At 45.0% G+C, this 27,351-nt stretch overlaps 5 protein-coding genes across 5 annotated transcripts; 2 read left to right on the forward strand and 3 right to left on the reverse strand.

Annotated features, from left to right (window-relative positions):
• The first annotated feature begins 525 nt into the window (after nucleotides 1–525).
• Nucleotides 526–5,952, forward strand: LOC142991631 (serine/threonine-protein phosphatase 2A 55 kDa regulatory subunit B delta isoform). The gene is made up of 10 exons (XM_076141708.1): nucleotides 526–705; nucleotides 896–970; nucleotides 1,895–1,992; nucleotides 2,091–2,256; nucleotides 2,365–2,477; nucleotides 2,565–2,742; nucleotides 2,861–3,025; nucleotides 3,314–3,483; nucleotides 3,937–4,028; nucleotides 4,143–5,952. Exons 1-10 carry the CDS (start codon nucleotides 699–701, stop codon nucleotides 4,420–4,422), a joined length of 1,344 nt encoding a protein of 447 aa, XP_075997823.1. The 5' UTR covers nucleotides 526–698; the 3' UTR covers nucleotides 4,423–5,952.
• Nucleotides 5,953–6,017: 65 nt separating this feature from the next.
• Nucleotides 6,018–8,364, reverse strand: bnip4 (BCL2 interacting protein 4). The gene is made up of 6 exons (XM_076141710.1): nucleotides 8,202–8,364; nucleotides 7,675–7,846; nucleotides 7,507–7,567; nucleotides 7,315–7,418; nucleotides 6,896–7,045; nucleotides 6,018–6,552 (listed from the first exon to the last, which is right to left on the reverse strand). The coding sequence occupies exons 1-6, from the start codon at nucleotides 8,245–8,247 to the stop codon at nucleotides 6,510–6,512; spliced, it is 576 nt and encodes a 191-aa protein (XP_075997825.1). The 5' UTR covers nucleotides 8,248–8,364; the 3' UTR covers nucleotides 6,018–6,509.
• A 4,987-nt stretch (nucleotides 8,365–13,351) lies between these two features.
• LOC142991632 (alpha-2A adrenergic receptor-like) lies at nucleotides 13,352–14,548 on the reverse strand. Its single transcript, XM_076141709.1, has one exon. It carries the CDS (start codon nucleotides 14,546–14,548, stop codon nucleotides 13,352–13,354), a length of 1,197 nt encoding a protein of 398 aa, XP_075997824.1.
• Nucleotides 14,549–15,510: 962 nt separating this feature from the next.
• On the forward strand, nucleotides 15,511–18,550 carry smndc1 (survival motor neuron domain containing 1). Its single transcript, XM_076141756.1, has 6 exons — nucleotides 15,511–15,648; nucleotides 15,973–16,092; nucleotides 16,185–16,330; nucleotides 17,023–17,178; nucleotides 17,302–17,455; nucleotides 17,904–18,550. The coding sequence occupies exons 2-6, from the start codon at nucleotides 15,973–15,975 to the stop codon at nucleotides 18,039–18,041; spliced, it is 714 nt and encodes a 237-aa protein (XP_075997871.1). The 5' UTR covers nucleotides 15,511–15,648; the 3' UTR covers nucleotides 18,042–18,550.
• A 116-nt stretch (nucleotides 18,551–18,666) lies between these two features.
• LOC142991665 (max-interacting protein 1-like) lies at nucleotides 18,667–26,894 on the reverse strand. Its single transcript, XM_076141755.1, has 6 exons — nucleotides 26,567–26,894; nucleotides 25,409–25,511; nucleotides 25,211–25,240; nucleotides 23,779–23,893; nucleotides 21,073–21,244; nucleotides 18,667–20,690 (listed from the first exon to the last, which is right to left on the reverse strand). Exons 1-6 carry the CDS (start codon nucleotides 26,793–26,795, stop codon nucleotides 20,524–20,526), a joined length of 816 nt encoding a protein of 271 aa, XP_075997870.1. The 5' UTR covers nucleotides 26,796–26,894; the 3' UTR covers nucleotides 18,667–20,523.
• Between the last annotated feature and the right edge of the window lie 457 nt (nucleotides 26,895–27,351).

Genomic DNA, 27,351 nt, shown 5'->3' on the forward strand with positions numbered 1-27,351 from the left:
GCTCGCATTCACTTGTGGAAATGTTTGAGAGTGAAACAAGTAATTGAAGTATCATTTCGTTGATTGACAGAAAATTCATCAATAGTGTTATTTCAGTGGTTAAAACAGGTTGTTCATCAACTACACACAGCAAACATTTGTTGTTTCCAGGTTCTTCAGTGTTAAATTTACAGTTTTCCTGTTTAATGTCATCGTAAAAAGTTTCTCTCTGGGTTCTGGAACTGTTTGGACTTCTACAACGTATACAAGTTGTTTAAATGAGTTCAAAATGATAAAGAAGACTAATATTGGGGAAATTCCTATGCAATATCAGTACTTAATGTTATTCCTTTGGCTTTCATATAAATTGTTTATGATGAAGACAGTAGTCGGTTCCCCCCAAACACAACCCTCCTCCCCTGATGTGCGGTCAGAGTCGTGTTCCAGCACATAGTCGTGCCCGGAGCATCATGTCGGCACGCGCGCGGCTTGGGGAGGATGGAGCAGGATGTGGCATGTGTGCATGACGTCATCTCTCCATGTACCGTGCGCCATTTTGGAAGAAAAAAAATCACGGATAATTTCCGTGGTCCTGACTCCTGACAGTCCCGGAGCCGAGGCTGCGCTCTGACGGTGGATGCTAACTTCCCCCCCAGGCACGCCGCGCTGCTTGATTCGGTATTGGAGGCTGTGGACGGCAAGAGCTGCTAAATGAAGCAATGGCGGGTGAGCGACTTTAGAAGGATCCACCTATGTGTGTGTGTGTGTGTGTGATGGCCCCAATCTGCACGCTAGCTAGCCAGAGTTAGCGCTGGAGAGCTAAGATGCTAGTTGTCAAACTGTGTCGCTGTCGGGTCATTTTGTCACCAGAGAGAGCGCGTAATGGATGCAAACTAACGCTGTGTTCTTTCCACAGGAGTCGCAGGAGGAAATGATTTCCAGTGGTGTTTCTCTCAAGTGAAGGGGGCGATAGATGAAGATGTGGCGGAAGGTAAGGAGCTATCGGCTAGGCTACACCGTAAGGCAGCTAGCCAGCGAGTTAGCTGCCTGTGGTGGTGATGCTGTGTGTGATGCGCGGCAGCTAGACGGACAAACCGCTGTGATAATGGACTGCCGCGGTGAGCAGGGCGAGTGTGTGTGTGGATTAATGGCACCGCCGTCCTTTTGCTCTTTTAATGACTGAGTGCCGCTAGCTGGCTGTATGTGCTAGCTGGTGGCTAGGCTATTAAAGGGGAGCGACCGCGGCTGTGACGTCAATGTGCTGCGTCCATAAATTGTCGAGTGACATCATGCTTGTTTTCATTCATTCAAGCGCAGCTGGATGTAATTCTGTGAAACAAATGTGTGTGTGTGTGTGTGTGTGTGTGTGTTAGCTGTCAGTCAAACTCTTAACAATGCAGTGAAGTAAATAATCAGGGGTTAAAGGGCAAACTCGCCCGTATGTTCAACATTCTGACGCTAATAACTCCAAAAAAGATAATGTTTACATGATAATAATGCATTGATTTGTTATGAATGAGCTCCTGGTGTGACTGAAGCACGTTTGGAATCAAATCTGAGCCAATGGGAAGCCGTTATTTAATTTTAATTTAAAAAACAAAAAGTCCAGTGTGTTTGTGATGTTCGTCCCAGTTTGAGCTGTTTGGCACCGCGCCAGACTAAAGTTAGGGTCAATCAATCAAAGAACACAGAGCCAATAATAATGGTGATCTGTGTGTTCATGTTGTCTTTACGGTAATAAGTTCATGCTGTGATCAGTGAAGTTGTTATCGTTTATGTGTCACTAAGTTCCCGCACGTGCCGCTCAATCAGGACAAACAGATTAAGCTGCTGTGAATCATTAATACCAGGAAAAATGTCAGATTTCCTGTAACAATGAATCTTTTGTTTACTCGTGACTTGTGTCTGTTTCCAGCCGACATAATCTCAACGGTCGAATTCAACTATTCTGGAGAATTGCTCGCCACGGGAGATAAAGGAGGTCGAGTAGTGATATTTCAGCATGAACAGGAGGTGAGTGTCACACAGACTCGTCTTCATCTTCGTCTCCAGCTGCAGTGTGATGTCAGATGTGTTGTGTGTGACGTGTGTCCCCGCTTTCTCTCCTCCAGTCTAAGAATCGTCCGCACCTGCGTGGGGAGTACAACGTCTATAGCACTTTTCAGAGTCACGAGCCAGAATTTGACTATTTGAAAAGTTTAGAAATCGAGGAAAAAATAAATAAAATAAGATGGCTACCCCAACAAAACGCTGCTCACTTTCTACTTTCGACAAATGGTAGGAACGTGTTCTCCTTCTGCCTTCAACATTCTGATGATGATGAGTTAAAATTGTGTGTCTTCACTTCCCTCTCTACATCTCACTCAAAATGTTTTCTTCCTGCAGATAAAACTATCAAATTGTGGAAAATAAGCGAACGGGATAAACGAGCGGAAGGTTACAACCTGAAAGATGAAGACGGTCGACTCAGAGACCCCTTTAGAATCACCTCTCTACGGGTACGTGTCACCGCCTCTGAGCCCCACAGTGTCTGACTGAAGGAACAAACTCTAACCTGACGTCCTCGTTGTGCTTTGCCTCTCCAGGTTCCGGTGCTGATGCCAATGGATCTCATGGTAGAAGCGAGCCCGCGGAGGATCTTTGCAAACGCGCACACCTATCACATTAATTCCATTTCTGTAAATAGTGATCATGAAACGTACCTCTCTGCAGATGACCTAAGAATAAATCTATGGCACTTGGAAATCACAGACAGAAGTTTTAGTATCCTTTTCCTCCAGACGGTCCAGTTCACCACGCTGAGCTCGCTTCTCCTCCTGTTGCTCTCCGTCCTGTGCTTGTTTCAGTGTCCGTTGCGGCTCCTTAACCGTTTTGCTCCCAGATATTGTAGACATCAAGCCCGCCAACATGGAGGAACTGACAGAAGTAATCACAGCTGCTGAGTGCCATCCACACCAATGCAACGTATTTGTGTACAGCAGTAGCAAAGGCACCATTCGCCTGTGTGACATGAGGGCAGCCGCGCTCTGTGACAGGCACTCAAAGTGTGAGTACGCACAACAACACACAGCTGACCACGTCACTAAGGACAGGGGATTGATTGACAATGAATTGAGGATGTTTAAAGACTAATTGCTGCTAATTTATGGCTTTCCTTAGGTTATCAATAATCAGAATAGTCAATAGGTAAAAGTGCTGATCCTCTAACTATTCATCTTATTCCATTCCTGTCTCACTAAGCGGTGAAGCAGAAGCACTCTTACATTTCATAAATCACCAACCGTCTTGTTTCTGGACTCAGGAGGTTGTAAAACGTCCCTTTCTGTCTCTGCAGTCTTTGAGGAGCCGGAGGATCCGAGCAGTCGGTCCTTCTTCTCGGAGATCATCTCCTCAATCTCGGACGTGAAGTTCAGTCACAGCGGACGCTACATGATGACACGTGACTACCTCTCCGTCAAAGTTTGGGACCTCAACATGGAGAACAGGCCAGTGGAGACGTATCAGGTGTGCATGCATAAGATCCAACAAACAGACAAGACACTTGACCGGCGCTCAGCAGGGAAATACACACACATGTCCTCCAGTAGAAGCCTTAGTTAGGTCGTAGTATAATAGTTTACCTGTAGCCGTTCTGCAGCAGAGGTTCAGTAGAGTAGGATATGCCAAAACCACAACCCAGTTTGACAGAGGAGATTAATGAGGAGCCAAGCTGAGCTCCTCCACAGGCAGAAGTCACCACAGATAAACACGGAGCGCTGAGCCAGGAGCTGCTCTCCTCCCAGGCTGCTTGGGAGAACCCGGCATATTGAGCCTGCTGCTGAGGCAAACACATTCTGAATGAGTCCGGTCCAACACCAGCCTGCGGTGTGCTGATGCGGCTCGCTCTTACACTCTGTGCTGATTCTGAAAATACACGGGGCTCCAGTTTAACGGTGAGGTGTTGTGTTTTGGTTTCAGGTCCATGAATACCTTCGCAGTAAACTCTGCTCGTTGTATGAGAACGACTGCATCTTCGACAAGTTTGAGTGCTGCTGGAACGGCAGTGACAGGTGAGTGTGTGTGTGTAGATTGCGTGCATGTTGGTCAGTCATTTATCGTGGAGGTGAGGATTGTGTGGCCCGTTCTGACGCCAGCGCTCCGCCCGCCCCTCCTCTGTCCCTCAGTGCCATCATGACCGGCTCCTACAACAACTTCTTCCGAATGTTCGACCGCAACACCCGGCGGGACATCACACTGGAGGCGTCCCGGGAGAGCAGCAAACCGCGCGCCACCCTCAAGCCGCGCAAAGTGTCCACCGGCGGCAAGAGGAAGAAGGACGAGATCAGCGTGGACAGCCTGGACTTCAACAAGAAGATCCTCCACACTGCCTGGCACCCCAAAGATAACGTGATAGCCGTGGCAGCCACCAACAACTTGTACATTTTCCAGGACAAAATCAACTAGAAGATGTGGGGGCTCCAGAAGATAGGGCTTTTACCGTACCTGTGTAGTTAAGCCTACTACTTGTCTATCTGTATAAGAAGAAAACAGCCTCGTTGTCCTCCTGGTGAAGAATTCGAAAGCACGTGTCTCCTTTTTTTTTGCCACAGGAGGTTGATCCATAGGCCTGTTTTATTTTGAGTCTGAGCTTAGGTTGGTTTTGCCCTTCGGCATCAGGGCAGATCGACACGCCCTCCCCCCTCCTCGTCCTCCTCCTCCCCACCCCACCCCCCGACCTAGAAAGCCCCGATTCGGGTCTAATTGACGGACCGGCACTCCTAGAGGTCAAAACTCTTGAACGTTGGTGTTTGTGTTGACATTTTAAGCCTTCATTTCATGATTTAACCACAGAACTCTTGGAAGCTTCTAAAAATGACGTCTTGTCAAAGTTGTAACACCCATTTCAAAGATTTTGGGCCCAGTGAATCATGGATTAACGGCCGATAGGCTAACTGTAACATTCCCCCCTCCCCCCCCACATATTCAGGCCAAACGAGCGGTGGAAGAGGCCATGAGTTTGGAAAGTGGACTTGTTTTGTTTTCTTCCCCTCTCCCCCCTCCCTTCTCTTACTTTACTCCATTCAATACGGTGACATAATTTCACTGACTGTATCTACTCAAGTACACCTTGTCATCCACATAATAAAAGAAACTAAAAACTACAGACGTGTTTTTAAATTTAGAAGTATGTATTAAAACATGTTTATTGCTTTGCATGTTTTTCTGTTGTAGAAAGGTGGAACATGTCCAGTCACACCACTGTCTGTCTTCTGAGCAGATCTCTAAGCTAAACCTGTTATGGAATTAAGAGTTTTTTTGGGGGGGAGGGGGGCGAACAATCTCCGAAAAAACCCCCCCCCCCCGGCTTTGTTGGAGACGAGCGATAATGTGTTTGTGTCAAAAGTACGACTTCTTAGTTTTTTTTCTCGGACCATGTGTTAAGGATGCAGGCTGGATACTTCGTGGGCCACGACAAAGGGAATCTGCAGCCTTAATACCTTCAGTCTATCCGTGACAGCTACCACTTATGTCCCCCCCCCCCAGATGTTTGACGAACCTCATGTGCATTATTTGTAAATCCTATTTTATAGAGTTCTGTCCTCATATACTGCTGCTATATGTGGCTGTCTATAAAAACACACTAAAGGAGGGGGAAACCCGCTCACAACACCGATTGTGACGAGGCCCCCCCCTCCGGATTCTGTACTAAGTAGGAAATAGAGACGGCCTCCTCCATGTGCCCTTACTCACTTGTTTAGGGATGTCACCTAAATTTGAGCCACATATTGCAGATGTGGGGTCTTCTCTCTCTCTCTCTCTCTCTCCGTAGTTGTGAATGCAGAAAGGTTTGACGACACAAAGCGAGTATACTGACGACATTAAAAACAAACGGATAACAATGCATTGTCTTTGTCCATTGATTGCTAACATGGTGGCAATGTATTCACTTGTTTATTATTTTGACCAAAGTTCAATAAAATCTTAATTGTGTTTCATCTGCATGTGGTCCCGTTTGCTTTGGGGTAGAAAGTGGAAACGCTGACAGGACGGCAGAGGAATGATGTTTGCAACCTTTATTTAGTGCAGGAAGAGTAAAATGGACCTTAACTGTGCTCTATAGAATAACATATTCAATGTGTTTGTAACGATTTCGTCCGCTGTTGCAGTTTGCGTTTGCTGAGCGATCGTTAACGGAATCAAATCACTAAAACTCTCAGGCTAATGATTCCTTTTGAGAAGAAACAGCTAACATCAACAAAACAACTTCATTAACAGTGGCTCGATTTAAAACGATGTAGATTCCTCTTTGCAAAAATTAAAAAGGCAACGACATAATGAATTCGCTAGCGTGCAGATCGAAGGAGCGGGGGGAAGCGGCGAAACGGTGGGCTCCAGGCCACGTTTAGGTACAGCAGCCAGGAGCGGAAGGTCGGTCAGAGCGATGGCCGACCCTCCGCCTCCGGTAACGGGGCACTCAGTCAAACCGGGGTTTGACGCCATCTTCAACCAGTCCTGTTGTAAGGCATGCCAAGCAAAGACGCCTCAGCTGCTCAGTAGGTGTGGTGAGACGTCAGCCGCTTCCCAATATATATCCTGAAAAAGAGGAGGAATAAGAATGTAAGGCTCATTAGAGACGAGCAGCAACAGTGGGAACAGATTCCTGACTACTAAACTATAACTTCAATCCTTTATCCAATCAAATTCCCAACAAAAAGAGTTTTACAGCCATGAATCAGTGTATTGAGCTCGTTTTCCTTCCTCTGTTGTGAATTCATGCTTTGCTTTGTGAGTTACAGATCCTTTTCCTTCTTGTGCTGAGCGTTCCCTCAATGTCGGAGCTTCATGGAAAAACCATGTCGCAATCTTAGGAATCTCCAGAGACTCTTTAGTTTCAGTGCGTATGACCAAGTTACTGTTTTAAATGTGGTTTGCTTACCCGAGGCCAAGAGCAAGTATGTGGGAAATGATCAGCGAGGGGAGGAAAAGCTTCAGGAAGTCGGCGGAGAGAACGCCGCCCTTCTTCATGACGCTGGTGTTCCTGATGCTCAGAGAGGTCGAGCGCTTAGGGTGCTTCAGCAGGAACTCCCTACAGAGAAGCACATCAATATTTCATCCCTTTGAATGCATTAAAATCAATGAGCGTCTGTCTAATGCCAGAATATGAAAGCTTCCCCTCTCACACAGGCCTCACTTTACATCCCAGGAATTACAATTACAAATGAGGGAGTGAATTATACATATTAGGGGCTAATCTGTGTAAAGGGTGAGCACAGGCAGGTTAGACCCCCATATTCCTCTTATTAATGTTGGATTCGTGTGACAGCTGTGCATCAGGATGTTTTCAGAGCTTCATACTTTGGCGGAGTGTTCTCAGGCCGACTCGACCAGTCCCAGATCCAGTCGGCGTTCTTCATCAGGTTCTCCACTTCCCGTCTCCTTTCTTGGGAATCTTCATCGGACTAAAAACACAGATCAGCTGCTGTCAGGACACATTTGCTGTCTGTCACCTTATCTTGAGAAGCATTTCAGAGCAGGTGGGCTGGATACCTGTGAGCTGTTCCCCTCCGAGCCTCTCCACAGAAGAAGTGGGGTCTGAGCTCTGAGTGGGCTGTTTACACACACAGTGATTACATAATGTGAGGTCATAAACACACAGGAGCTTACCCACACACACAGGCTGAGTCTCCACACACACACACACACACACACACACACCTGTTGCACTGTGAGCTTCCTCTGGAGCTGCTCCTCCCAGACTCATGCTGAGCCTCCAGCAGCATCTTCTCCAGCTCCTCCTTCTCCTCCTGGCTCGCTGCGGGGATCTGCTCGCTGCTCCCGTGGGGACTCGAACCCCGAGAGGCGCTGTAGTGCAGCTCGACCCAGGAACCTTCAGTCAGAAGAACACAGCCAGGTAAACACGAGAAACGAACAAGAGTCAGATAGCCACGTAAGCTAGAGGCGAGACAATAGACAAACACGGAGCCATTGTCTTTGCTATTGTCCTTCACTTTCTACGTCATTAGTCGAATAAATCGAGAAAATCTTAATGGGACACCGTTAGAATACGGTTCTGGGTTCTATCCATGCGTGGAAGTCCGATAAATTAAAATATTACACGTTAAACCAGCCTGTTGTTAGCTCGCCATTTTCATAACAAACTAGTCACCGGGCTAGCTAGGCTCGACCTCGACCACCACCCGCTCCGGGGGCCTAACAGCTGCTCGCACAGACACACATCTCACCCTGCAGCAGGCTCTCGTCGGTCGGAACGTCCTTCTGGGTCGACATGGTGTTGTTTTTTGAGCCTCCGTGCGTAGTTTAAAGGCCTAAATCTGAGGAAACGGTGGCGAAATCTGTGAGCAGCTGGAGCCCAGAGCGCCACAATAACAATGACGCAATCCTGTGTTTATCTCAAAGGCGATTGGCTCGTAAAGGAGGGCACGCGCAGCACGTACGCACCCCACGCACCCCCCCCCCCCCCCCCCCCCCCCCCAATACACACACACACACACACACGCAGAGGCGTTTACGTGATATGATCTTAATGACCGAGATACGTGATTAACCTGTTAATGAAACATTTCTGCTTCTTCTTCTCTGTGACCTCATTTACTAAAACGCTGCAACTGATTTACCTGTAGATGGCAGCCATAGCTCACCTCTCTCTCTCTCTCTCTCTCTCTCTCTCTCTCCCTCTCCATCTGTGTTAAAAGTCATCAGAGGCCATTCACCTCAACTCACTCTCAAACTCACAGCTTAGTCTGAGCTATTTTAAGAAGATTTCTTTTCCATCAATTTCTAGACTGATAAATAAATAGAAATATAAATATTTCTTGGAAATGAACTGACAGAAACTTACATGTGAATAAGAATAAGCAGTAGTTTGATGAGAAACAAACGTATTTATAGGGGCTGATCCCTTGTTGACGTGACCTCGTAGTCGAGGTTGTCACAGCTGACCTGCTCTCCTTCCTGCCAGTCACTTTTCTACAGATTGATTTCATAAATTAAGATACTAATCATTCATATTAGTGTGTATCAGTGAAAGACCTCATTAATCCATCAGGTCCAGGGCCCCCGAGCTGTGTGCTTATGAAATATGAAACTTTAGGATTCACACATCCTGTAGTAGATTTCAACACTAACATAGTAGCAAAAGTTATTATTGATCCTGTGTTTAAATGTGTTTCCTCTCTCTGCTGTGCTGCTGTGAATGCCACACAGTGTAACCTCATTTCCTAGGTAATAAAAATGATAAAAGCCTTTTGCTGTTTGATTTTATATTGAGGGAAATCCAGGGATGATGTAAATACAAGAGTCAGTAGTAATATCACAAACAATAACACTATTACATCCATATACACTTTATAAACACAAAGGTAATATGGCAGAGGCACGTCAGCATTGGTTGGGCTGGATGAATTGTTTTGACATTCATGTGTGTGTGATGGAGGATGAACACTGGCAGTAATATTGTTTAGTGTTATGAATGTTCTGAGCAGATGGCATGTGGAGCTCTGAATGCTTTAGATAATGTTATAACACACCTGCATCACTGCCTGTCACATCAAAGATCCAAACACAACCTGAACACAGCGTAAATATTCAGTTTATATGATTTACTGGAGGGGAAGAAAAAGGGGCGGGGGAAACTGCAATGGTGGCAAAATATCCAATTCTGATCCGAGTGTTTAGGAAGGAAGTGCCCCGTTGAATTAGAGCCCAAATGAGCATCTGGAGGATTATCTGTCTTATTATCTCTACCAGGATTAAGACTCTTCCTGGTTTGTATCAGATAAGACAGTGGCAGACTCGTAGTAAGACTCAGCTCAAAGCACCAGGGTTGATTGATAAATTCTCAGCCTGAAATATGAGTGTATTAGAAGCCGTGTGTGCCGCTGTAGGCCTTGAACTGCACACTGCCAATGCCTCAAATCTGTACTTTGAGTACCTTAGTACTTCAGTAAATGTACTCTATAACCTCCCATCTGTTTTATTAGCACACAATGGAGTTGGTGATGAATTACTGTTCACTAACGCTGCCGAGCAAATGACAAACCACAGCAGTGATAAAGAGCTCAGGCGTGTGTTTGTCTGTGTGACTTTACCTATGTGTGTGTGTGTGTGTGTGTGTGTGTGTGTAGGTGAGAGAGAGGGGGTGGGTGCTAGATGTGATATAGAAGCATGGGAAGCAGGTAGAGGTGCTGCAGGGAAGCTACTGGAGGAGGAACAAAACAAGCCAGACAGGAATGAATGAATGAATGAATGAATGAATGAATGCATGACACAGAAAAGGAAGAGACATGGTGTCCAGACATAAAACACACTTCATATTCTTCCAAGAACAACTCGTGATAAGTAATGCAAATTTCATGTTGTAGCCACAGGGGACCAGTTCCGACCTCTGACCTTTCATTCCGACCGCATCCGTCTCTCTCTTTCAAGTCAGACCAGGTTTATTTGTGTAGGCCAGTATCACACATGACGTCTCAAAGAGCTTCAGAGGGCCCAGGCCGCAACAGATCCTGACCCAGATCCCCAAAAGCTCTTTATGATGACTAGGGGAAAGCTCCCTAAAAACCGTTTAATGTAAGGAAGAAGAAGAAAGGGAGGAAGCAGCCTCCAGAGAGAGAGAGACGATCACAGAGTAGATGCAGAGTGTTGTTGCCTCTCACATGGACACACTGGGCCACCAGGTCACAAAGGTTTAGAATGTTTGTGTTGTTTACAGACAAAATAACGTCACAGATTTCTTCAAATGCATTAAGAGCAATTAGAGAGGAGCAGAGTGCAGCCAGGAAGCAACTGCACTCCATTTGTTTAGAGAGGAATAACTTAACATATTAATCCAACTGAGTGGAAACGTTTCAGGTCAAAGTTACAAATCTTTGTGTGTCTAATGTAACACAAAAACACATTTACATATCTGACCCACATACACATGCGCTTCACTTTCCTCCATGCCTTTATTATTTTCTTGCGGTATCTCACAATAGATGGAGGGGTGAAATGTGCTTAACGAAGGCTGTGACCGCCGCTGTCCCATACAGTGAACTGCCATTTGTTATGTTTGCTAAATTCCACATCCTGCCTGCGCTGTGGCTTCCTCTTTTCCCACTGGGATCCTGGTTCCCCTGTGGGGTCTTGAGCTCCACTTAGACCAGCATGTTCTGCCTTTTTGATGACTTAAGGAAATGCAAGAGTGTATGCGCTCACGTTCACGTACATTATTACTAACAAGGGAGTTTGTTTAAGGAATTCTCATAACTAACAGACACATCGATACTTTGCTCTCTTATTAAGACAGAAATGTTCATTGTTTTCCATTCACATTTAAAAAGACACACTTCTAAATGGCTTTTTTATGATTTAAAATGTTCGTAGTGGAAGCAATGTTTAGAGGAAGGAGAAGGGAAATGATCACATAAGGGAAATTAAACTGGATCCTCCTGCTGCTCACATCTCTCAGACTGTAATGTGATTATCTAACATCCTTATCAATGTGAGACAGAGGAAGCGTGATCCACCCCCTGTGTATCGCACGGTATTCATAATGAATGACCCAACGTTCAATTAAAAATAGCTCTATTCATCACCGGCTCCCATTCAAATCCATTAGAAATGCCTGGATGCCCCTTCAGCCCAATCCTGCATCCACACACTCCGTCTGTCGGGGGAAACACTCAGCTCAGCTCTTTTGACTTCACGGGCTATTTTTTAGAAATACACACACTTGTAGCTGTAAAAGGCTCTTATTGAGTTGTTGGGACGAGACGTAAGAGGACCGACTGGGGAGCGATGTGAAAGTTGTGGGAACTCCTGCCAGAAGCAGATTGTAAAGCATCATTTTATAAGCTGTGGTGTGACAGCGGGCGTAATTTGTGACGCTTTAAAACGATCTTTAGTGGGGAAAATAAATCACTGACTGTGGTCCCAGCCGTGTGTGTGTGTGTGTGTGTTTGTGTTTGTGTGTCTGTGTCTGTGTCTGTGTCTGTGTGTGCAATAGTTACATTTTGTAGCCAAACTGGATTCATAGTGATGTGGAATGAGCGATGAGACTGAAAATTAAATTAACAAAAGATTGAAAATGATGAAATATATTTGCATGAACATTTCATCATTCCTTAGAAATTTCAACGCCTCTATTTCATGAATAGAAAACGGAAATTGTAAATGGTCCCATGTCAGATGTCTTCCTATACAGTTTAAACCCATTGATCCGCTGATTGAACGACCTGGAGGCAATAGATTGATTTTGTAAAGTGTCTTTGTTTCGTGGGAACTCTGTCAGCGTTGGTCAATAGGTCACCATTTGTGGGGAGCTGATAGATGTTTTATTTTAAGACTCTGAGTTGTGGTTGAACCCAAACATGTGACCACAGGAATCCCAAAGAGAAAGTCACAAGATTCCTCCACGTTTCCCTGCACATACACACACAAAAGAGAGAGCAGATGACAGGTGACAGATGACGACCGCTGACATGTAGAAACACAATATAACGACATGCTTGTGCAGATATTAACATCAGCGTAATTTTGCAGCAGCCACTCACATTTCTATCGCTGCATGATTCCTGTTTGACTCCAGGGAAGGATTTAATGATTTCCCTAATATGAGCGGCCATAACTCACCGTAAACTGCACTCTGTATTGTGGCGGCGCTTATACCTCCGAGGCATAATTTTCTCTACATATAATTGTCTCATTCTTGCACGCTTGTCATGAGAGAAAGAGATAGTGGGCGGTTGGGGAATAACACACATATAGGTGCAATTTGCTTTCATCAGGCGCTCTCGCTATTGTACAAAAGATAATTACTTTTTTTCTAATTTGTAATAGCTTTTACAATTATCTGCTTTTCAAAAGTCTGTTTTTCTGGATTTAATTTTTATGTGGGCTTAATTCCAAACTAATGTGCGTCATTCTGCCGTTTCATTTCCCCTCTGGACTAATTAGTGCCATGAGCCTATAACTCGTTTAGATTTATAATGGAATTATTGTCCATCTTCATGTTTGTTGATGAACCATTTTCTATGTTTTGCTGTATTTGTAATTTTTAATATTACATAATGAACAATCCAAGTAAACATGGGCTGTGTATCCTACAAATCACTTCTATCCTCTTGGGATTGATTCTATAATTTGATTATCTAAACGATAACACATCACAAACATGATTCACCAGTGAAATTAATAAATAAAAGACATTATTTCAGCCCTAATTCTCTATTAGTTCACACTTGCATGTGTAATACTGTCAAACAAACTGCACACATGAGTCCTTTTGCATCATTTAATATTAAAAACAACTATATGATGATATTAAAGTAGCTTACACAAATGTTATGAACATATGAAAGAAAAGGCTTTAAATCACATTCATTAAAGTTGTTTATAAACCTCCTCTGTCCAGTTTGCACAGGATCCTTTTGAAAGACCTCCTGAAGTCAGTATTGAATATGGTGTATATGACAGGGTTCAGTGAGCTGTTGCAGTAACCAAACCAGAAGAACATTTTGAACAGAGTCTCCGGGATGCAGCAGCTGTCACACACAGCTTGGAGTGTGTACGTGAAGAAAAAGGGGAACCAGCAGAGAACAAACACACCCATGACCACAGCCAGAACAAAGGTGAAGCGTCTCTCTCTGTACTGCCTCCCTCTCCACCTGCTCGCTGTCACGCAGGGCTTCACCTCTGCATTGGGCGAGGCTTCCCCAGGCCTGACCTCGGGGGCTTTGGGGTTTCTGGCGCCCCTCTTCTTCTTCAGGGCGCACAGACTGGTTTCATTGGTGTCGGATGAGGAGCACTCTTCCTCGCCGTCGACCCCGTTGATCTCGCCGCCTTCCACCTCCACTTGCCTTCCCTCTCCATCTTTTCTCTCTGCGTTGTCACACCTTCTGCTTTCTGTGTTGCCGTTTTCTCTTTGCCTCTCACCAGGCGGAGCTCTGGTTCTCTTCATGGCAATCTGGTAGATTCTAACATACACCATAATCATGATGACGCAGGGGGCAAAGAAAGAGGCAATGCTGGAGAATATGATGTACCACCTCTCCTCGCTGATTTTACATGTGGGGTTGTCCTCTTTGCTCTCTGTCTTTTCCATGGTGATGAGTGGAGGGAATGAAATGATGGCTGCCAGCACCCAAACTATGAAGACAGCGCATTTAATCCGCCGCGGCGTCCTCCTCTGGTTGTACTCGACAGCTTGAGTGACGGACCAGTATCTGTCCAGGCTGATGGCGCACAGGTGCACAATGGAGGAGGTGCAGAAGAGGACGTCCAGAGCCAGATAGATCTCACACCAGATCTTACCAAAGTACCAGTAACCCATCAGTTCATTGGCCAAAGAGAATGGCATCACTGACGTGGCAACCAGGATGTCTGCACACGCCAGCGAGACTAGAAACAGGTTCTGAGGCGCTCTCAGGGCCCGACTTGTGGTCACAGCGATCACGACAAGGACATTTCCAAACACAGTTAGTGAGATAAGGATACCAACCAGGATGGTTAAAGGCACAGAGGTCTGCAGACTGAACGGGTGGCTGCTGGACAAAGTCTCATTTCCATCGGTTAAGTTATGACAACCCATCAGGATGAGTCTCGGTGGTGTTGATATCGTCTGACCGGCTCTCCTGACAGTCCATAAATTTCATGCATTTAAGAATGCAGGATTCTATAAAAGAGAGGCGAGCTTCTTCTTTTTCCTTCAGGCAAAACCCTGTGCAGAAAAATAAGCCAAAGGAATATTTGTTTATTTACAGTTTGACAGATCAGGTATTTCATACAAATAATTCATAACCACCAACCTTGCAGATTAAGATTGCTGGCTGAAGTGGAGTGTGTGTGTCGCTTGATCTGAGGCTGTAGATCTGTGTGTGATGCTGGCTCCACATTCTCAGTGAGAAACAGAAGGGGCGGAGTTCATCAGCTTACCCAAGATTCCCAGAGCTTGACACCACTGGCTGATCATGACATCAGCTATATGTTTTGATTTATGGAGGCAATGCTGGTCACAGTGGAGTTACAGTGCACTTTATGACTTTGCACTTATAAACCAAAGAGAACACCAGGAACATCTGTGTCTTCATAAGCTTATCTCAAATAGAATAAACAGAATGTATGTGTGTTCTTGAGACGTATGGTACATTTACAAAAGTATTTTCCTCAATTTTGTGTTGACAATCAGGTCATGATTTACTGCAGCTATTAATAGCACAGTATGCTGCTATATGTCATTGCCTGGCCTCACAATATTTTTTTCCAATAAAATAAAATAAGATAAGATAAGATAAAATAAGATAAGATAAGATAAGATAAGATAAGATAAGATAAGATAAGATAAAATAAAATAATTATTTCGATGTTTTTTTAATATTTCCATTAAGTTAAGTTAAGTTTAAATTTAAGTTGTTTTCTATTTTGCTAATTGTGAAAAATTGCATTGGAAACCATTATGATGTGGATAATAAACAAATACTAGACTCAAATGCTGTGAACCAGACCAGGCAAGATCACTCATATTATCGCGAGAATCACTTCCGCGAACTTCCGCTTGGCATTTGTAACGGGAAGAAGAAGAAGAAGAAGAACGTGCTGTTGTTTCTGTTTAGCCATCAATTTTTTTAGTAAATAGTTAAGTTAGGATCTGGATGTTTACAGTATTTATTGGTTAATCAAATCCACACTAAGGTGAGTTAACAGATGGGCGCTGGCTGGTTTTAAAGGGCTCGTTCCTGTGTTTCGTCTTTACGTTTACGTCGAGATGGCCGATGGCTCCTGTTAGCTGTGTGAAGCTAATAGAGCTAACGCCGTCTATCGCAGTTCAATCTCAGTTTAGGGAGCACACGGAGTTATTCCCACGCGTGTTACTCGTGTTACTCGTGAGCGTGTTACTCGTTATTTACCACACGAGATTTAACACGCTCGAACTGATCGTCACTGAACCTGGCGCTTATTTTAGCTTGTATGCTATCGCTGTTGTATGCTAACGCTGTTGTTTGTGACGTCATGCAGATGTCGGAGGATCTGATGAAGCAGCTGAGCAGCTACAAGGCGCAGCTGCAGCAGGTGGAGGCGGCGCTGTCCACAGACCAGGACAATGAAGACCTGCTCAAGCTCCAGAAAGACTTACAGGTGTGTGTGTGTGTTTGTCTGTGTGTGTTTGTGTTTGCGTGTGTGTGTGTGTCACTGTTAACATGTCTGCGCCCCCCCTCCCCCTCTCTCAGGAGGTCATCGACCTGACCAAGGACCTCCTGACCTCTCAGCCGGCCCCCGACGGCTCCTCCAGCGCCGGCGGCTCAGACGCTGCGCCGCTGAAGCTGAACTGGAAAGTGGGGAGCAAGTGCATGGCTGCGTGGAGCCGCGACGGACAGTGAGTGGACACGGCCTGTTCCCATGGAAACACATAAGCACTCATTAGTTCAGTTTAAATGTTTATTTATAAGTTTATTAAATAAACGGCGGTAGTTAGAGTGGTAATATAATGATAGTAAATTAACATTTACAGCATTTTAACAGCAAGTTAAACAAAGATAATTATTCATAAATATATATAATATAATAACATCTGTTTAGCTAAACACAGATTGTGTTGACACAGTGTTGTGTATTATGGTCCTCTACCTGGAGGCGCCGTCTCAGCTGTGCTATGATGTAATGCTGTTAATGATTTATGATCTATTACTAATTTTAAGGGAATTATACAAATCATATTAATATAGATTAAATAATTTGCTGGATGTTTTCTATGTTTCATTGAAAATGTTGCATTAGTCTTTTGGAAAAGCAGAAACTGGGGCTCAGTACTCAGGTCTCCACAATGGAGTTTGATTAGAAGCCTTATGTGAAGTCTAGTTAAGTTTGGTTAGTAAACACAGATGGTAAGTCTGAGATGAATCCTAAACATGTCTGACCTGCGGTTTCCTTTATGTAATGAAGCTGTTAAGGCGTTAGATGCTTAGTGTTTGTTGTTTAAAGAGCCTGCAGTCTCATAGATGTCTGTAGTTTGTAGCGCCCGAGTGTTTGGCTCATACTCACCTGCTTACAGACGTGATTCTTTGGCAGGGTGTATGAGGCTGAGATTGAGGAGATAGACAAGGACAACGGGACGGCAGCCGTCACCTTCATGGGCTACGGGAACGCCGAAGTGATCCCACTGCTGAACCTCAAACCACTGGAAGAGGGGAAACTCCGCGACGAGGACGGCAAGCCCAAATCCAAGTAAGAACAAATACTATTACTTTGTTATCCTGATTGTTTTGTGCTGTGTTCACTGCTATGTAAGTGTGTTTGTGCGTCATGAGGGGGATTGAGTTGTTTCCTCTGCGCTGTGCCTCTTCTCAGAAAAGAGCAGATAGCCGAGCAGAGAGAGTACAAGAAGAAGAAAGCCCAGAAGAAGGTGCTGAGGATGAAGGAGCTGGAGCAGGAGCGGGAGGAGCAGAAGTCAAAGTGGCAACAGTTCAACAACAAAGCATACTCGAAGAACAAGAAAGGACAGGTAAGGGAGTCTCACTCTGCTGAGGGGTCAGGTTACAAACTGACCTTAACTACACACACACACACACACACACACACACACACACACACACACACTGTGGAACGAAGGGAAGTAGGTGATCTAACACCTGAAAAAGTGATTCTGCTGTGTAACTCTAGAAACTAAGGGATGGTCTACAAATGTACCAAGTGGCCAAACATCTGTATGATGAGACCGGAAAGGTTTGAACCTGAAGCCACAGCTGTGTCGTCACCCAGTAGCGTCTTGGTTACGTCCACAGCAGCTTGAGTTACATTTGTAAGAACAAAGCCGCAGTGAAACAGCATCTCCATTAGCAAAACCAGCTCGGGGTCAAAATGTGGACATTTGAAACGCAGCAGTAGAAAGTAAACAAAGGAACCCAGTAAACAAATGACCACGTTGACACTTTCCATTGTTTCCCCCGTAGGTAAAGAGAAGCATATTCGCCTCTCCGGAGAGCGTCAACGGGAAGGTCGGAGTGGGAACGTGCGGCATCGCGGACAAGCCGATGACCCAGTACAACGACACGTCGAAATACAACGTCAGACATCTCATGCCACAATAACCTCGTCCCAGCGTGTAAATAAGGCCTCACTCACTGTACACGAGCCGTCACAGTGCGTCCATTGTGTTTATACATGATCTCAGTTGTCCAGTCTGAAGCTTTGAATTGAATCGTATTCCCTCGCACAGCATTGTTTTTGAAATATCGACGGTAGTTTTTTTTTTTTTGGAAACAGAGTCCCCCCCCCACCCTCTCCTCTCCCCCCTCCCCCCCTCTCTCCCCCTCTCTCCCCCCCTGCACTGGAATGAAGCCTGTTGTGTAAGAGCAGGAACACTGTGTCTAGAAAAGTCATAGAACTTTCTGTATTCGTTCATGTTCCGCAGAGGCCAACTCCCCCTGCACAGACATGTGGTGTGTGTGTGTGTGTGTGTGTATATAAATCTTTCAAGTGTAAAGTGACTCGGTGCTGTGCGGAGATCAGGAATATTTGCAGGTTGAGCTGAACAAGGATGACGTTACATTTAGTTTCTGTACGTAATTTAGTGAAATAAACGTTTTCAGTTTTTAAACTCTTTGCCTCCGGCTCGTTGCGCTCGCTCTCAGGTCGTCAGCTGTACGGGGTGGTAAGCACCCCAAGGTGACTCGTGTAAGCTTAATTTGCCCATTAAGGTTACACGAGCGCCGTTCTCTCCTGTGAGAGCCACACATTTTGTTCATTAACAGGCTTTGACATTGACTACATATGGTTCACTCGCATTTCCACTCAAAAAAAAAAAAAGGAGACACGGCGGCTGATGTACATCTGGGTGGTCGAAGTTTATTAAGATTCCAGGGACATTTATCAGGAAACTATCACAAAGTATTAGCAGGGGACCAGCAGCACATGTTTTGCAAAAAGTCACCTTGGATGGTTGATTAAGCACAAGAGACAAGAACATTCTGTGGGGGGTGTTTCAACATCCGTCCTTCAAGTCTTTTTTCATAGTGCATTTTTACAGTTTCCCAAACGTAATGGAAAAAAGACCTGTCACATGTCACTTTGTGCAAGAGTTGACCCAAGTTAAGACACATTTTGGTGGTGATCTACCTAGGAAGTGTACAAGAAGGATGCAGACAAATGGTCGCTTGAAATGTCTTATTTGGTTTCATGGATTTTAGAACGGGTTTGCAGTGCAGTTCTGTGTCAAATCTTAAACCGTTCGGATCTGGCGGGTAAATTCTCCAAAATGACAAGAATTTGAGCTTTGAATGACGTTTTGTAGTAGAAAATATGTTAAACATTGGCGCTTCAACCCAAACGATTCCTCTCTGTAGTGTCTTTGTTCGTGCTACAGACGTTTTGATAAGACTGGGAAAACCCCAAAGCACATTACATCATGATTAGAAAGGCTACATTCAATACACATGCACCATAGTGTCATTTCAAAACAAAATCAATGAACAATCGTTGCAACTGCTGATTATTGATGGCAGACACCAGGAGCAGACTTCAGTTTGGTGTTGGACGGAGAGTCGTGTGCTAAATTACAGCCAAACAGTGAAGGTGTAACAAAACTAGGCGTTATTGCTCGAGCCTTGTGCTTGGACAAGTGCGTTATAGCTTATTTACCTTCTAATTCAAATTTCCTTACAGTTTCATACCGTGTGGCATCATTTTCCCAACATAAAATCACTAAAACAAGCGCTGCATAAGCCTCAGTGGAGTAACAGTTTGGGAAATTTGGTCAAAAAAACAGAAGGGGAGGGAAAAAAATCAAACTTACACTACAGTATTTTTTTTTTTGTCAAGCATGACCAAGCCCTAGCAACAGTACAATTAAATATACCAAAAATAAATACTATAATCATATGTAAAATAAATTAAAATTACAAAGGTGAGTAAACCACCAGTTTGGATCAGACTGCAGCTCAGTCACACACAAGAGGGACGCCACCTGGATTTGGATGCGTGTGTGGGTCCTAAAGCAGAAGTCATAGAAATACGTACTAAACATTTTGGAATGCAGATATCGTAGCCCTTGCCACTGGCTTGTTTACTGACAAGAAGAAGTGCTGTTTGGACACGTTAAGAGTCGTCCGTGGAACAGGGCAATGTTTCTTTCAAGGCAAGTAGAGCGATCTTTCTCAACGCTGAGCTTCTAGCTGGTATTGGGCTTTTGTCGTTTATTTCGCTGGTTTCAGAGGATCAACTTGACTAAAGGTTATGGGGGGAGGGAGGGCAGGGGGGGGGGGGACGGGCGTGTGATTAAACTGGAATAAGATCCTATTGCTGTAGAAGTTAAAACTTAAGGCTCACTACTGTGGGAGATGTGGACTCTATGGATGCTTCAGAGTGATGTTTGTTACATGATCAGTTAAACCTTTAGACTGAGTTGAACGTAAGGCTGGTTCTTAGTTTGATTTATCAGGTAAAGGGGGGGAGTTTAGGCTGGTTCTTCTTCCGAAGGCGGTTAACTTGGAGCTGTAAAGGAGAATGGAGCTGTAGTAGTTCTAAAGGTGAAGCCTTACGAGAGCAGCAGAGGTGAGTGTGTAGGCTGGCGCTTTAAGGTGCAGAGAAGGCCAGTTTTAGACTGCAGGTGGAGTAACCTTCGTCGCTGGCTGAGCTCTGCCGGCTGCTGTGGTCGTCCAGGTCGCTGCCGCCACTGGTGCTTATGCTGTCCATTTCTCCATGGGAGAATTCAGTGCTTTCCACGTCCACTTCAATCTCCTCTGCTCACACACACACACACACACACAAACATGAACAATGAGCACAGATCCATATATGACCCTCCTAATTATAGAAGTGTTTTCTCTCCATTGTCATTCTTCTGCTAAATGTGAAAGCAGCTGACTTGGTACGTGCAGGTATTGATATCATAACAAAGTTCAAAGTGTGATCTGATATGCAAATGTGATCAAAATCCAGACGCAGGAGTTTATATGAGCCAGAGTGTGTAGAAGGTTGTGTTATTGTGTTATTGTGCTAGTTATCCAGCTTGTGTTTGACGAGAAATGTTTTGTACAGACTAACAGAAGTATTAAAATGTGTCTGGAAGGGAACTTTAACAAAGACAACAATAATGCAGTGTGCCTGGATTCCCACACTGACCTCTATCAGACTCAGAGTGATCAGAGTCCATCTGGGAGCTCAGAGTGTCCATGCAGATCCTCTCCCTTTCCCCGAGCGTCTGGAGGTGGGCGAGCTGCCTCTGCAGGTGCCTCTGCTCCCTCTCTAGGGTCTCAAGCTGGTGCTGACTCCTCCGGTCCGTCTCTTCAAGTTTCTGGGAAGAGGAGGGCACATTAGATTAGACGTGATCGTGTTACGAAGGGTGATGGATCTGAACCATGTTGGGCTTCTACTGATAAGTGCATTAAAGGTGTTGTGATGAGGAAGGTGAAGCTGTGTTGAACGCAGGGAGAAGATGTTAATATGTAGTTGTTGCTGCCATCATAGGCGACGTCCGAGCTTTCTAATAAATCATTCATTTAATGAGGGTTGATAAACACAATAACTGCTTTATGGTTTCGTGTATAAAGCCTCTCCTGCATGCGGTGCAAAGTGTACTCAGCGGTATTCTACACGTTTAAACCTCTAAACCTTCATCCTGTCATGTATCGACACTAAATCAAGTCTGTACATGTCAGACGTTGTGTATCAGCAGCAGCTACGTCGGTCCTAGCAAACAGAAAAGGTCCCAGACATGTACTCTGAACCTTAGTCCTCATCAGGGGATCCGATACTTCGACGTGACTAATCCCATCTAATCACACCATAAATAAAAGCGGATTAACTGAGCGATAGTCGTGGAATAATAATTCAAAGTATTTTACACACCAGCAGATGTTGGACAGGATTAGCAGCAGACAGGAGAACAGAACTCCTGCTGTAAGAGACCACTCAGAACACAAAGGATGTTGTGTATCAAGTGAATACTGATTTCCTGTATTTTCCAGGTGAGCAGAGGCACACTTGTGATTTTCTAAATGATATCTGACCCCCTGCTGCTCGGCAATGGTGTTACCAATTAACAGGCGCATGCATGAGCGAGCCAGCAGCACATTGCTAACGTACAGAATTGATTGGCCTGTCATCCGCGCTGTTATCCTCTCACACTAACATCCAGCGTACAGCAGAAGTGTCTGTCAGAGTCGATCCTCAACTGCCTGGGTTTTGGTGTTCAGGTGGGAGGAACGTTTCAACGGTCAAAGCACAATAAAGGCTGTGAGCTTCACGCTGGCTGCACCTGCGAAAACCCGGCAACCTCTGGTGCCAGAAACACAACAGAGAGGCATTCACCAGCCACATCTCACCAACTTCACACACACACACACACACACACACACACACACACACACACACACACACACACACACACACACACCACACACACAAGTCCAAAGTCAACTGTTGACATCATAGGTGCTTTTATCCGCTGCACCCCCACTGTGGGAAACCCCTGCAGACTGTTGCTCAGATTGCTCTCAGATTTCAGGTGTAATCATCCCTTCAGTGCTTCACTACAGGAGGCAGCAGAATCACATCAAGCCACAGAGAAGCTTTGACATAGTTTATGCTGAGTCATGTCCAGTTCAAACGCACCCCAGCGCTCTATTTTGGGGGACGAAGTCTGGTCTAGTTTGAAGTAGATTTGGGGAAGACAATAGGGCCTCACAAGACTCACCCCGGAATCAATTGTGAGTCGTCGTGGCAACGGCCAACGAACAGAGAAAGAGCCCAGGAGAAGCCATTACAGGTGGGCGTGGAAGAGCAATGCAGAAGCACCTCAGGCGGTTCCTCTAATCATGGCTGCAGGGAGAGTGAGTGTGTGAGATGGAACATGGACGTCCAGCAGGCCGGAGCTCAGCTGCTCATCACTGCTGCTGCTCCTTCTGTCCGTAGAAATGTGGCTGCAGCTCAGTGCCAAACTTTCAAAGCTGCAGAGCTCCGTTCCTGCTGGAAGAACTCACCATTTCATTCAAGGGCGCAGTCAAGATTCCTCAAATACAACCAACAACTTGACATTCTGCTATCAAGCTTGTGGTTAAAAACAGAACAACGTCTGGACCCCAGAGGCAGCAGAGATCTTTACTTTGCTCAATCAGCAGTTTGCCACTAAAGGACCCTTTATTCCTCAGACTTGCTCCTCTAACAGGGCCTGGCAGATCTCATTCATCAGAAGCAACATATACCACTATAGTATCATCAATTCCTGCTATTTATACAAAACCCAGATATGATTACAAAACAAGTACGAGTGATGCTTTGTGTTTATCAACTGATACCTTTTCATCAGGCAACAAGGCTGGAGCCGCCGTCCTAATGTGCCAGAGAATGTATAGAATTTCAGAGTTCAAACGGATGTCAGGCTAAAGCTGATACGGAGCGTAAAGCGTTTACTACACAGGGAGCAGAGCGGAGCTGTGATCAACGCCTGGTGACGAACAAACTGCTTGTACTTCTAGAGACAGAGTGACGAGACGCGTGTACGTGTAAGCTCCTGTTTAAAGAATCCATGAAGGAACCAAGCAGACGCTCCCCAATCAATTCAAATTCAAACTCGACCCCTGTAGGTCTATAGATCTACAATAATTGATCGATAAGCCTGAGCGGAGGAGCCAGTCCGATATTGAACCCTTGATATTTATAGGGACAGAGCGATGCTGTCCCGTTTCCTTTGGCTACGCAGGAAAAACACACATTACATCTTAACACAGTGATCAATGTTTGTACTGATTGGAGTTAACAAAAGACCGAGATGCGTTTACTGTCCGCGCTTGTGCTTGTAAGTATTCAACTCCTTTAGAGGACGCCCACCTTGATATGTGACTTGGCCTTGTTGAGCAGTCCCAGCGTTGTGTGTCGGTTACACTCCGGTCCCAGGGGAATGAGCGACTTCAACCTCTCCAGACACAGGCGGAGGTGTGCTCGTCTGTGTGGGGGGAGAGGCAACATTCAGCAGAGGCCATTTGTCTTTGAAGGCAGCGCGCTGAGGGGTAATCTGCATGAAGCAGGCCCCTCCATGCAGCGCGGCGGCTTTATCGATTGCGTTTTGTACACTCAAGAGGGCAAACGGTGACATAAATTTCCTGACGGCTTTTATCTTCTTCTTTGCATTGATCTCCACCACCGACTCATATTAGAATATTTCCTTGTGATCCCTTTTGATTAGCGATGTAACGGTCAGGACAAGACAAACATTTGATCGTCCATTGATCCTCTTTAAATCGTACTATCCATTTTGTGACGAGCGCTGTAGTAGTCACAGCAGCGTCTTGATTTATCTCTTCATCCATTCCGCTTGCTTGTCCACACCATCTGACTAATGCCTTGTTCGCAATTACATATGGATCCGTCTGGCCCCAGATTTAAAAAGCTGCTGATGTCAGCCAGATATTGTGCTTCTGATCCACAAAGACCTCTGAGCCTGTGGCCTGAAGTAATGCACAAACTTTGCAAAAGGGACACACGAGTCTTTCATTACTGGACTCAGACATAGAGCGAGTTCAGATGTCATTCCTTCCCTCTGCCATGAAGGCCATTTTGTAGTGGGAGGAGGGATTCAGATATGAAACGAGCCTTCCTCTTCTTTTTCATCTGCTACCTCTCAAACCAAGACTCGTTTGTTTCCTGCTCCCAAGCAAAGGCTCGATTACATCCAGCAGCGATATAAACAAGCTGCTGTTAGATGTGCAGCTGAGAGGATCTCTCAGGAAGGAGCCCTGTTGTCTGGAAACAGACGCTTCCCTTTTGCTGACAGAGGAAATGTGTACGTGTCCTCTAGGAACAGGTTTCCCTTACACCCGCTTTCATTTGCCTTGCAAAAGTAAAGTCCTGTCCTATACAATGGCTTTACACATTACGCATAAAAATATCTTGTTTGAACTCCTGTGGGGACGATAAGCTGATCTTCAGGCCTACACACTGCATTATAAATGCTTCGCTAACAAATTCTACATGGCAACAAGATATGCAAACAAGGCAAAGTTTGGTTTATCAGCTTGAAGCTCCATTCCAGCTGCCGTCTTCAGATAATGACTCTGACATTCATTTACAGGTCTGGATAGTCTTCATTTCATAATATCGCGTGACTTCAAAACATTTACACACCTAAACTACATATAAACTAGATTAGAATAACATGGAAGAAGCTGATTGATTGTTCATCAGGTTTCTTAGTCCTGATTCTGAATATCTCTTATTATTGATTGATTTAAACACACAAACACACATCCTGTTTCTTACTCACCTATTTTTTTCAAGTTCATTGTGCGCTGATCTGTTGAAAACACACACATAAAAAACGATTACACAATCTGTATACATGTACATATCAAATACAGACTGCTGCGATGACATGATAATGCTGTAATAACACAATTCTGATAATACGATGACATTCTTTTATAAAGCGGATGCAAATGTGTGGATGTCACCTTTGACCCACCTATTGTGAATATTGTCGATTTTCTTGTTCTTGAATTTTCTCTGTTTCTGCTGATGTGCAGTCTGAGTTGCAGGATATGTTGATGCATAACCGTGCTCGCATTCTAGGGAGGAGAAAGATCGATTTAACACAAATGGACTGGACAAAACAATCTTAGAATTAAAGTTAAACTTAAAATCAATATTCAAATCCTACATGTTTTGCTACAATTAGCATCTATAATATTATAATTTTGGTTAAATGCGTGAGTTTGTCTACCTGTTAACATTTACAGTAGATAAATTAAGTTTAAAAGCAAGAAATTCATTCAGTTAGTCCAAATCTTCACTTAGATTCTGTTCTATCCTACTTTCCTTTACCAAAGAGCCTACAACTCCCATGATCCCTCCTTCCCAGTAACATGCCACGTCATCGACTAGCCGGCTCGTGATTGGGTAGCTGCCGCGAGTCGCGCGCTGTGAACACGGGTCGTGACCAATCAAATCGCTCCAATTTGTTCCATGTGGAAACCATGTGAACAACACATACAAGGAAGCGCAGGCTGCCTCAGGAAGACGAGCTGAGCTGGAAGAGGCGATTTAATGTCAAATAAATCATATTTGCGTGTGTATTTGTGCTGGAGGCTCCGTCACTGCGGTGCTTTTGAGTGAGTGGGAAGGAAAAATGCGGAAGTGGCGCTGCAGTGAACCGCAAAAGGGAATTAAAAAGGAAATTCAGGACTTCAAATAGCCAAAATGTAGAGAAATGATTCCAAATATAAAGGGACATAAAGGGCAAAGTAACACAGAGCAACCTGCTTATTCGATCCCGCACAAACACACACACACACACACACACACACACACACACACACTGCAACAGAGCCGTTTAATTGATGGCTCATATCTCAGCTGCAGGCTATTCTTGGACACATTCATTCATATCTCAACAATTCTTCTCCCAGTTGCTACATTTCTGACATTTTCCCAACTTCTTCTCGACCGATCGGTGTGTGAGAGGCGGCCGGTGGTGCAGTTTGTACTTGTTTGGACCGTAAAGCAGGTGTAAGCGGTGTCGTTCAGCTCGTGTGTCCGCTGCCTGCGCGTCTTTTGTCGCCTCGGATTCTATTGTTGTCTGCGCGGCGCATTACGTGTTCGCATCCCCCCTGCGTCTACTTACTTCCATTGCTCTTCTCGACATTCTCTATGTAATTCGCCGCGTCGAGCAGCACCTGCACGTTCTTCATGAAAGTGCCGATTTGGTCCATTGCGGAACATTTGGAGTACAAAACGTCGTTGAACGCATAATCGGACATCTCAGTGAAATCCTGCGGGTCCATGGAGGCGTCAGACTCCGACAGCAGCTCCTCGGCTTTCACCTCGCTGTGCTGCCTCATGTATTTCACCATTTTCCCCGGTTGTGTGTGGCGTTTGGAGGATCGAGGACGCTGAGGATCTGCTCTCCGTGTCCCAGCCTGCGCACTGAGCCTGACTGAAATGAGCCAGGCTGGATGGAGTTGCAGTCCTTAGCCTCAGCCACTTGCCCTACTTGGTGGATAATCCCTCCCACTAACGCATGCACATTGCATTCATTGTCAACGGTGCCATAATAAATCCTCATTATCAATACTGCAGGAGAGTAACAAACACGTTATAGCTGCTACAACCCAACAACTGTTACCATGGAGATTTACTGATCAATCATATTAAGTGACTTTCATAATAGCTTTTGCATAGTTCAGTGTGAGCGTCTCTGAGGCCTCAGGTGTAAATGTGAGGCCCTTATTTGCTTAGAGCCTCATTGTGCAGACAGATTTGTATAATAAAAATATAATGATTCTGACCCATTTCCTTTGTTTTGATCCGTCATGTGATGTTTATGCAAATGTGATATTTACATAGCAATTAAGGGAGCAGATCACAGCGATTCCTCCCACTGCTCCTCACAGTCCCGTCGTTGTTTCC

The sequence above is a fragment of the Genypterus blacodes genome, unplaced genomic scaffold (genome assembly GCF_046128005.1).
Source record: "Genypterus blacodes isolate CSIRO-AG114 ecotype Tasmania unplaced genomic scaffold, CSIRO-AGI_Gbla_v1 ptg000020l_1, whole genome shotgun sequence".
Lineage (NCBI taxonomy): Eukaryota > Metazoa > Chordata > Actinopteri > Ophidiiformes > Ophidiidae > Genypterus > Genypterus blacodes.